The sequence below is a fragment of the Salvelinus fontinalis genome, unplaced genomic scaffold (genome assembly GCF_029448725.1).
Source record: "Salvelinus fontinalis isolate EN_2023a unplaced genomic scaffold, ASM2944872v1 scaffold_0035, whole genome shotgun sequence".
Classification (NCBI taxonomy): Eukaryota; Metazoa; Chordata; class Actinopteri; order Salmoniformes; family Salmonidae; genus Salvelinus; species Salvelinus fontinalis.
This window is the reverse complement of record NW_026600244.1, coordinates 336,299-348,647: the sequence shown is the minus strand read 5'-3', so window position 1 is coordinate 348,647 and position 12,349 is coordinate 336,299. Positions and strand designations below refer to the sequence as shown.

Below are 12,349 nucleotides of genomic sequence, written 5' to 3'. Positions count from 1 at the left end.
AACCTACAGGACAGTAGATCACCAGGAAGAGGGTTGGACTGAAAACCCACAGGACAGTAGATCTCCAGGAAGAGGGTGGGACTGAAAACCCACAGGACAGTAGATCTCCAGGAAGAGGGTGGGACTGAAAACCCACAGGACAGTATACTTCCAGGAAGAGGGTTGGACTGAAAACCCAGCCCTGGTGTAGATGAAAGTGCCTTTGAATGGGGTATGGTAGTAGGTGCCAGGCGCACCGGTTTGTGTCAAGAACGGCAATGCTGCTGGGGTTTTCACACTCAACAGTTTCCTGTGTGTATCAAGATTGGTTCACCACCCAAAGGACATCCGGGCCAACTTAACACAATTGTGGGAAGCATTTAAGTGAACATGTGGAATGCTGTCGACACCTTGTCTGTGTGTGTGTTCCTAATGTTTGATATATTTAGTCTATACTACTGTTCTATGTAATTCTGTGAGCAGCTCTAGAGGTTGTGAGGTTTGTGGGGGGGGGGGGGGGGGGTAATAACAGGACGACTCCAGACACGAGTGATTCAGAGAGAACAGTAGTTCCAACCAATTGTTTCCTAAAGGGAAATACAATGTTTTGTTTGTGTGAACCAGCCAACCTGGACTGTTTGCAATAGGCCCACCCCTTCATTTCATACTCTGGATTAGTCACGGGACCGATGGATTGGGTCACGGCGTAGACAGATTTAAGATCTCTTACCAAAAGGTGTTGAGGGAAAAAAACACTGGAGATTGGAGCTCTAAAATAATTCAGATCGGACAACGTAAATTTTTTTTTATATTATCTTTTTAATTCCACATACATGAAATAACATTTTCCCCCCAGATAACAGTTATGCTCGGGTGTTTTGTATGAAAATTTCCAAAAAAAAGACACGGACAAAGACAGCCAAGCCCAACGATAACCTCCCTTTTCTCCCCGTTTAACTAGTTCTTAACCACAAGTATCAAAATAAAAACCTTAAATTGGAAGAGGGAAAAAAGCACTAACTAGATAAAGCACATGGGGAAATTCTTCCTGCTCTGCTGGTTATAAAACAGTCCAAGTATTACCAGTGTCCTCTTTGTTGTAGACTCTCCCCCCATACCTCCTAATTGACACAGAAATACAAAATGGCGTTAGCAGGTCAGTCCAACAGAAGAAGAAGAAGCATAGTGACAGTTTCTATGGAATGTAACATCTTTATCCAACGTTCTCTCTCTCAAATGGAAACTCTATTCCCTATATATAGTGCACAGGTTTTTGACCACGGCCCATAGGGGTTCTGGGCTAAAAGTAGTGTACTATATAAGGAATAGGGTACTGTTTGGGGTGCAGCACAACAACCACGCTAACCCGCCATCGATAGACGCCTCAGGACTATCCCCCCTAATGCTCCTGCCGTCAGTCGCCTGGCTACAGACTAAAAAAAACGCTTCGCTGCTGCCTCCTCCAATCAAGAGAGACTGATGTCGAACCACAAACACAGGTAGTGGAGTCGACCAGGTTAATTCACAACCTGAACACAGGTAGTGGACTAGACCAGGTTAATTCACAACCTGAACACAGGTAGTGGAGTCGACCAGGTTAATTCACAACCTGAACACAGGTAGTGGACTAGACCAGGTTAATTCACAACCTGAACACAGGTAGTGGAGTCGACCAGGTTAATTCGCAACCTGAACACAGGTAGTGAGTCGACCAGGTTAATTCACAACCTGAACACAGGTAGTGGACTAGACCAGGTTAATTCACAACCTGAACACAGGTAGTGGACTAGACCAGGTTAATTCACAACCTGAACACAGGTAGTGGAGTCGACCAGGTTAATTCACAACCTGAACACAGGTAGTGGAGTCGACCAGGTTAATTCGCAACCTGAACACAGGTAGTGGACTAGACCAGGTTAATTCACAACCTGAACACAGGTAGTGGACTAGACCAGGTTAATTCACAACCTGAACACAGGTAGTGAGTCGACCAGGTTAATTCACAACCTGAACACAGGTAGTGAGTCGACCAGGTTAATTCACAACCTGAACTAGCCACATTGCATGAGTTGAGAATTTACCCTCCCCCCTTCAACATACATGTAACACCCTATTGCTCGCCCACAAATAATTATACGCTCAGTAGACAAGTCCCTCACCTCAACCTACTGTACATCCCACCAAGCCCCTCCCACAACCAAGTCCTGGAAAGCAACCCCCCCCCCCCCCCCCCCCCCCCCCCAACCTAGTCCTTTAAAGCAAACCCCCCCCCCCCAACCAAGTCCTTTAAAGCACCCCCCCCCCCCCAACCAAGTCCTTTAAAGCAACCCCCCCCCCCCCCCCCCCCCCCCCCCCCCCAACCAAGTCCTGGAAAGCAACCCCCCCCCCCCAACAATGATTCCCGAAAGAAGAGTAAACGTATGGAGGTGTGAGACGACGTGACAGACAGAACTAAAGGAGAGGCGTTGGGCAGGATGAGGTGGTCAGTCCGTCTGTCTCAGTGTTGATAGGTAGAGGATGATGACAGTCAGTCAGACAGACAGACCAAGGGGAACAGGGACCAGGTCAGTCTCTACCCTCCTCGGCATCCTCTCCATCTCCCTGGTTGTCTGAGGTCCACAGCTACAGAGATGAGAGAGAGGACAGAGATGAGAGAGAGAGAGGACAGAGATGAGAGAGAGAGAGAGGAGAGAGAGAGGAGACCGAGATGAGAGAGAGAGAGAGAGGACAGAGATGAGAGAGAGAGAGAGAGGACAGAGATGAGAGAGAGAGAGAGGACAGAGATGAGAGAGAGAGAGAGGACAGAGATGAGAGAGAGAGAGAGGACAGAGATGAGAGAGAGAGAGAGAGAGAGAGAGAGAGAGAGAGAGAGAGGACAGAGATGATAGAGGGGACAGAGATGAGAGAGAGAGAGGACAGAGATGAGAGAGAGAGAGAGAGAGGACAGAGATGAGAGAGAGAGAGAGAGAGGACAGAGATGAGAGAGAGAGGAGAGATGATAGAGGGGACAGAGATGAGAGAGAGAGAGATGAGAGAGGGGACAGAGATGAGAGAGAGAGGAGAGATGATAGAGGGGACAGAGATGAGAGAGAGAGAGAGAGATGATAGAGGGGACAGAGATGAGAGAGAGAGAGATGATAGAGGGGACAGAGATGAGAGAGAGGAGAGATGATAGAGGGGACAGAGATGAGAGAGAGAGAGATGATAGAGGGGACAGAGATGAGAGAGAGAGAGGACAGAGATGATAGAGGGGACAGAGATGAGAGAGAGAGAGGACAGAGATGATAGAGGGGACAGAGATGAGAGAGAGAGAGGACAGAGATGATAGAGGGGACAGAGATGAGAGAGAGAGAGAGAGAGGACAGAGATGAGAGAGAGAGAGAGAGAGGACAGAGATGAGAGAGAGAGAGAGATGATAGAGGGGACAGAGATGAGAGAGAGGAGAGATGATAGAGGGGACAGAGATGAGAGAGAGAGAGAGAGAGAGGACAGAGATGAGAGAGAGAGAGAGAGGACAGAGATGAGAGAGAGAGAGATGACAGAGATGAGAGAGAGAGAGATGACAGAGATGAGAGAGAGAGAGAGAGAGAGATGAGAGAGAGAGAGGACAGAGATGAGAGAGAGAGAGGAGAGATGATAGAGGGGACAGAGATGATAGAGGGGACAGAGATGAGAGAGAGAGAGAGAGGACAGAGAGGACAGGGATTAACAACATGTTCAAAAAGACTGTAGGTCAACATTCAGAGAGCCGACCTGGGACTGAGTACATTCACATGACATGTCAGTAGAGCCGACCTGGGACTGAGTACATTCACATGACATGTCAGTAGAGCCGACCTGGGACTGAGTACATTCACATGACATGTCAGTAGAGCCGACCCGGGACTGAGTACATTCACATGACATGTCAGTAGAGCCGACCTGGGACTGAGTACATTCACATGACATGTCAGTAGAGCCGACCTGGGACTGAGTACATTCACATGACATGTCAGTAGAGCCGACCTGGGACTGAGTACATTCACATGACATGTCAGTAGAGCCGACCTGGGACTGAGTACATTCACATGACATGTCAGTAGAGCCGACCCGGGACTGAGTACATTCACATTACATGTCAGTAGAGCCGACCTGGGACTGAGTACATTCACATGACATGTCAGTAGAGCCGACCCGGGACTGAGTACATTCACATGACATGTCAGTAGAGCCGACCTGGGACTGAGTACATTCACATGACATGTCAGTAGAGCCGACCTGGGACTGAGTACATTCACATGACATGTCAGTAGAGCCGACCTGGGACTGAGTACATTCACATGACATGTCAGTAGAGCCGACCCGGGACTGAGTACATTCACATTACATGTCAGTAGAGCCGACCTGGGACTGAGTACATTCACATGACATGTCAGTAGAGCCGACCCGGGACTGAGTACATTCACATTACATGTCAGTAGAGCCGACCTGGGACTGAGTACATTCACATGACATGTCAGTAGAGCCGACCCGGGACTGAGTACATTCACATGACATGTCAGTAGAGCCGACCTGGGACTGAGTACATTCACATGACATGTCAGTAGAGCCGACCTGGGACTGAGTACATTCACATGACATGTCAGTAGAGCCGACCTGGGACTGAGTACATTCACATGACATGTCAGTAGAGCCGACCTGGGACTGAGTACATTCACATGACATGTCAGTAGAGCCGACCTGGGACTGAGTACATTCACATGACATGTCAGTAGAGCCGACCTGGGACTGAGTACATTCACATGACATGTCAGTAGAGCCGACCTGGGACTGAGTACATTCACATGACATGTCAGTAGAGCCGACCTGGGACTGAGTACATTCACATGACATGTCAGTAGAGCCGACCTGGGACTGAGTACATTCACATGACATGTCAGTAGAGCCGACCCGGGACTGAGTACATTCACATGACATGTCAGTAGAGCCGACCCGGGACTGAGTACATTCACATGACATGTCAGTAGAGCCGACCTGGGACTGAGTACATTCACATGACATGTCAGTAGAGCCGACCTGGGACTGAGTACATTCACATGACATGTCAGTAGAGCCGACCTGGGACTGAGTACATTCACATGACATGTCAGTAGAGCCGACCTGGGACTGAGTACATTCACATGACATGTCAGTAGAGCCGACCTGGGACTGAGTACATTCACATGACATGTCAGTAGAGCCGACCTGGGACTGAGTACATTCACATGACATGTCAGTAGAGCCGACCTGGGACTGAGTACATTCACATGACATGTCAGTAGAGCCGACCCGGGACTGAGTACATTCACATGACATGTCAGTAGAGCCGACCCGGGACTGAGTACATTCACATGACATGTCAGTAGAGCCGACCCGGGACTGAGTACATTCACATGACATGTCAGTAGAGCCGACCTGGGACTGAGTACATTCACATGACATGTCAGTAGAGCCGACCTGGGACTGAGTACATTCACATGACATGTCAGTAGAGCCGACCTGGGACTGAGTACATTCACATGACATGTCAGTAGAGCCGACCTGGGACTGAGTACATTCACATGACATGTCAGTAGAGCCGACCTGGGACTGAGTACATTCACATGACATGTCAGTAGAGCCGACCTGGGACTGAGTACATTCACATGACATGTCAGTAGAGCCGACCTGGGACTGAGTACATTCACATGACATGTCAGTAGAGCCGACCTGGGACTGAGTACATTCACATGACATGTCAGTAGAGCCGACCTGGGACTGAGTACATTCACATGACATGTCAGTAGAGCCGACCTGGGACTGAGTACATTCACATGACATGTCAGTAGAGCCGACCTGGGACTGAGTACATTCACATGACATGTCAGTAGAGCCGACCTGGGACTGAGTACATTCACATGACATGTCAGTAGAGCCGACCTGGGACTGAGTACATTCACATGACATGTCAGTAGAGCCGACCTGGGACTGAGTACATTCACATGACATGTCAGTAGAGCCGACCTGGGACTGAGTACATTCACATGACATGTCAGTAGAGCCGACCTGGGACTGAGTACATTCACATGACATGTCAGTAGAGCCGACCTGGGACTGAGTACATTCACATGACATGTCAGTAGAGCCGACCTGGGACTGAGTACATTCACATGACATGTCAGTAGAGCCGACCTGGGACTGAGTACATTCACATGACATGTCAGTAGAGCCGACCTGGGACTGAGTACATTCACATGACATGTCAGTAGAGCCGACCTGGGACTGAGTACATTCACATGACATGTCAGTAGAGCCGACCTGGGACTGAGTACATTCACATGACATGTCAGTAGAGCCGACCTGGGACTGAGTACATTCACATGACATGTCAGTAGAGCCGACCTGGGACTGAGTACATTCACATGACATGTCAGTAGAGCCGACCTGGGACTGAGTACATTCACATGACATGTCAGTAGAGCCGACCTGGGACTGAGTACATTCACATGACATGTCAGTAGAGCCGACCTGGGACTGAGTACATTCACATGACATGTCAGTAGAGCCGACCTGGGACTGAGTACATTCACATGACATGTCAGTAGAGCCGACCTGGGACTGAGTACATTCACATGACATGTCAGTAGAGCCGACCTGGGACTGAGTACATTCACATGACATGTCAGTAGAGCCGACCTGGGACTGAGTACATTCACATGACATGTCAGTAGAGCCGACCTGGGACTGAGTACATTCACATGACATGTCAGTAGAGCCGACCTGGGACTGAGTACATTCACATGACATGTCAGTAGAGCCGACCTGGGACTGAGTACATTCACATGACATGTCAGTAGAGCCGACCTGGGACTGAGTACATTCACATGACATGTCAGTAGAGCCGACCTGGGACTGAGTACATTCACATGACATGTCAGTAGAGCCGACCTGGGACTGAGTACATTCACATGACATGTCAGTAGAGCCGACCTGGGACTGAGTACATTCACATGACATGTCAGTAGAGCCGACCTGGGACTGAGTACATTCACATGACATGTCAGTAGAGCCGACCTGGGACTGAGTACATTCACATGACATGTCAGTAGAGCCGACCTGGGACTGAGTACATTCACATGACATGTCAGTAGAGCCGACCTGGGACTGAGTACATTCACATGACATGTCAGTAGAGCCGACCTGGGACTGAGTACATTCACATGACATGTCAGTAGAGCCGACCTGGGACTGAGTACATTCACATGACATGTCAGTAGAGCCGACCTGGGACTGAGTACATTCACATGACATGTCAGTAGAGCCGACCTGGGACTGAGTACATTCACATGACATGTCAGTAGAGCCGACCTGGGACTGAGTACATTCACATGACATGTCAGTAGAGCCGACCTGGGACTGAGTACATTCACATGACATGTCAGTAGAGCCGACCTGGGACTGAGTACATTCACATGACATGTCAGTAGAGCCGACCTGGGACTGAGTACATTCACATGACATGTCAGTAGAGCCGACCTGGGACTGAGTACATTCACATGACATGTCAGTAGAGCCGACCTGGGACTGAGTACATTCACATGACATGTCAGTAGAGCCGACCTGGGACTGAGTACATTCACATGACATGTCAGTAGAGCCGACCTGGGACTGAGTACATTCACATGACATGTCAGTAGAGCCGACCTGGGACTGAGTACATTCACATGACATGTCAGTAGAGCCGACCTGGGACTGAGTACATTCACATGACATGTCAGTAGAGCCGACCTGGGACTGAGTACATTCACATGACATGTCAGTAGAGCCGACCTGGGACTGAGTACATTCACATGACATGTCAGTAGAGCCGACCTGGGACTGAGTACATTCACATGACATGTCAGTAGAGCCGACCTGGGACTGAGTACATTCACATGACATGTCAGTAGAGCCGACCTGGGACTGAGTACATTCACATGACATGTCAGTAGAGCCGACCTGGGACTGAGTACATTCACATGACATGTCAGTAGAGCCGACCTGGGACTGAGTACATTCACATGACATGTCAGTAGAGCCGACCTGGGACTGAGTACATTCACATGACATGTCAGTAGAGCCGACCTGGGACTGAGTACATTCACATGACATGTCAGTAGAGCCGACCTGGGACTGAGTACATTCACATGACATGTCAGTAGAGCCGACCTGGGACTGAGTACATTCACATGACATGTCAGTAGAGCCGACCTGGGACTGAGTACATTCACATGACATGTCAGTAGAGCCGACCTGGGACTGAGTACATTCACATGACATGTCAGTAGAGCCGACCTGGGACTGAGTACATTCACATGACATGTCAGTAGAGCCGACCTGGGACTGAGTACATTCACATGACATGTCAGTAGAGCCGACCTGGGACTGAGTACATTCACATGACATGTCAGTAGAGCCGACCTGGGACTGAGTACATTCACATGACATGTCAGTAGAGCCGACCTGGGACTGAGTACATTCACATGACATGTCAGTAGAGCCGACCTGGGACTGAGTACATTCACATGACATGTCAGTAGAGCCGACCTGGGACTGAGTACATTCACATGACATGTCAGTAGAGCCGACCTGGGACTGAGTACATTCACATGACATGTCAGTAGAGCCGACCTGGGACTGAGTACATTCACATGACATGTCAGTAGAGCCGACCTGGGACTGAGTACATTCACATGACATGTCAGTAGAGCCGACCTGGGACTGAGTACATTCACATGACATGTCAGTAGAGCCGACCTGGGACTGAGTACATTCACATGACATGTCAGTAGAGCCGACCTGGGACTGAGTACATTCACATGACATGTCAGTAGAGCCGACCCGGGACTGAGTACATTCACATGACATGTCAGTAGAGCCGACCCGGGACTGAGTACATTCACATGACATGTCAGTAGAGCCGACCCGGGACTGAGTACATTCACATGACATGTCAGTAGAGCCGACCCGGGACTGAGTACATTCACATGACATGTCAGTAGAGCCGACCCGGGACTGAGTACATTCACATGACATGTCAGTAGAGCCGACCCGGGACTGAGTACATTCACATGACATGTCAGTAGAGCCGACCCGGGACTGAGTACATTCACATGACATGTCAGTAGAGCCGACCCGGGACTGAGTACATTCACATGACATGTCAGTAGAGCCGACCCGGGACTGAGTACATTCACATGACATGTCAGTAGAGCCGACCCGGGACTGAGTACATTCACATGACATGTCAGTAGAGCCGACCCGGGACTGAGTACATTCACATGACATGTCAGTAGAGCCGACCCGGGACTGAGTACATTCACATGACATGTCAGTAGAGCCGACCTGGGACTGAGTACATTCACATGACATGTCAGTAGAGCCGACCTGGGACTGAGTACATTCACATGACATGTCAGTAGAGCCGACCTGGGACTGAGTACATTCACATGACATGTCAGTAGAGCCGACCTGGGACTGAGTACATTCACATGACATGTCAGTAGAGCCGACCTGGGACTGAGTACATTCACATGACATGTCAGTAGAGCCGACCTGGGACTGAGTACATTCACATGACATGTCAGTAGAGCCGACCTGGGACTGAGTACATTCACATGACATGTCAGTAGAGCCGACCTGGGACTGAGTACATTCACATGACATGTCAGTAGAGCCGACCTGGGACTGAGTACATTCACATGACATGTCAGTAGAGCCGACCTGGGACTGAGTACATTCACATGACATGTCAGTAGAGCCGACCTGGGACTGAGTACATTCACATGACATGTCAGTAGAGCCGACCTGGGACTGAGTACATTCACATGACATGTCAGTAGAGCCGACCTGGGACTGAGTACATTCACATGACATGTCAGTAGAGCCGACCTGGGACTGAGTACATTCACATGACATGTCAGTAGAGCCGACCTGGGACTGAGTACATTCACATGACATGTCAGTAGAGCCGACCTGGGACTGAGTACATTCACATGACATGTCAGTAGAGCCGACCTGGGACTGAGTACATTCACATGACATGTCAGTAGAGCCGACCTGGGACTGAGTACATTCACATGACATGTCAGTAGAGCCGACCTGGGACTGAGTACATTCACATGACATGTCAGTAGAGCCGACCTGGGACTGAGTACATTCACATGACATGTCAGTAGAGCCGACCTGGGACTGAGTACATTCACATGACATGTCAGTAGAGCCGACCCGGGACTGAGTACATTCACATGACATGTCAGTAGAGCCGACCCGGGACTGAGTACATTCACATGACATGTCAGTAGAGCCGACCCGGGACTGAGTACATTCACATGACATGTCAGTAGAGCCGACCTGGGACTGAGTACATTCACATGACATGTCAGTAGAGCCGACCTGGGACTGAGTACATTCACATGACATGTCAGTAGAGCCGACCTGGGACTGAGTACATTCACATGACATGTCAGTAGAGCCGACCTGGGACTGAGTACATTCACATGACATGTCAGTAGAGCCGACCTGGGACTGAGTACATTCACATGACATGTCAGTAGAGCCGACCTGGGACTGAGTACATTCACATGACATGTCAGTAGAGCCGACCTGGGACTGAGTACATTCACATGACATGTCAGTAGAGCCGACCTGGGACTGAGTACATTCACATGACATGTCAGTAGAGCCGACCTGGGACTGAGTACATTCACATGACATGTCAGTAGAGCCGACCTGGGACTGAGTACATTCACATGACATGACAGTAGAGCCGACCTGGGACTGAGTACATTCACATGACATGACAGTAGAGCCGACCCGGGACTGAGTACATTCACATGACATGTCAGTAGAGCCGACCTGGGACTGAGTACATTCACATGACATGTCAGTAGAGCCGACCTGGGACTGAGTACATTCACATGACATGTCAGTAGAGCCGACCTGGGACTGAGTACATTCACATGACATGTCAGTAGAGCCGACCCGGGACTGAGTACATTCACATTACATGTCAGTAGAGCCGACCTGGGACTGAGTACATTCACATTACATGTCAGTAGAGCCGACCTGGGACTGAGTACATTCACATGTCAGTAGAGCCGACCTGGGACTGAGTACATTCACATTACATGTCAGTAGAGCCGACCTGGGACTGAGTACATTCACATGACATGTCAGTAGAGCCGACCTGGGACTGAGTACATTCACATTACATGTCAGTAGAGCCGACCTGGGACTGAGTACATTCACATGTCAGTAGAGCCGACCTGGGACTGAGTACATTCACATTACATGTCAGTAGAGCCGACCTGGGACTGAGTACATTCACATGACATGTCAGTAGAGCCGACCTGGGACTGAGTACATTCACATGACATGTCAGTAGAGCCGACCTGGGACTGAGTACATTCACATGACATGTCAGTAGAGCCGACCTGGGACTGAGTACATTCACATTACATGTCAGTAGAGCCGACCTGGGACTGAGTACATTCACATTACATGTCAGTAGAGCCGACCTGGGACTGAGTACATTCACATGACATGTCAGTAGAGCCGACCTGGGACTGAGTACATTCACATTACATGTCAGTAGAGCCGACCTGGGACTGAGTACATTCACATGACATGTCAGTAGAGCCGACCTGGGACTGAGTACATTCACATGACATGTCAGTAGAGCCGACCTGGGACTGAGTACATTCACATTACATGTCAGTAGAGCCGACCCGGGACTGGGTACATTCACATTACATGTCAGTAGAGCCGACCCGGGACTGAGTACATTCACATGACATGTCAGTAGAGCCGACCCGGGACTGAGTACATTCACATGACATGTCAGTAGAGCCGACCCGGGACTGAGTACATTCACATGACATGTCAGTAGAGCCGACCCGGGACTGAGTACATTCACATGACATGTCAGTAGAGCCGACCCGGGACTGAGTACATTCACATTACATGTCAGTAGAGCCGACCCGGGACTGAGTACATTCACATTACATGTCAGTAGAGCCGACCCGGGACTGAGTACATTCACATTACATGTCAGTAGAGCCGACCCGGGACTGAGTACATTCACATTACATGTCAGTAGAGCCGACCCGGGACTGAGTACATTCACATTACATGTCAGTAGAGCCGACCCGGGACTGAGTACATTCACATTACATGTCAGTAGAGCCGACCCGGGACTGAGTACATTCACATTACATGTCAGTAGAGCCGACCCGGGACTGAGTACATTCACATTACATGTCAGTAGAGCCGACCCGGGACTGAGTACATTCACATGTCAGTAGAGCCGACCCGGGACTGAGTACATTCACAT

At 49.7% G+C, this 12,349-nt stretch overlaps 1 protein-coding gene and 1 long non-coding RNA gene across 2 annotated transcripts in view; both read right to left on the bottom strand.

Annotated features, from left to right (window-relative positions):
* Nucleotides 1-778: 778 nt before the first annotated feature.
* On the bottom strand, nt 779-2,200 carry LOC129842349 (uncharacterized). Its single transcript, XR_008757547.1, has 2 exons — nt 2,026-2,200; nt 779-1,986 (listed from the first exon to the last, which is right to left on the bottom strand). It is a non-coding gene; the product is annotated as an uncharacterized LOC129842349 (long non-coding RNA).
* Nucleotides 2,201-2,347: 147 nt separating this feature from the next.
* Nucleotides 2,348-12,349, bottom strand: part of LOC129842345 (14-3-3 protein beta/alpha-A-like) — a 47,022-nt gene continuing 37,020 nt past the window's right edge. Inside the window, exon 6 of the mRNA XM_055910862.1 lies at nt 2,348-2,601. Within this exon, the coding sequence (XP_055766837.1) occupies nt 2,545-2,601 (57 nt within the window). The 3' untranslated portion in view covers nt 2,348-2,544. The remainder of the gene's footprint in view (nt 2,602-12,349) is intronic.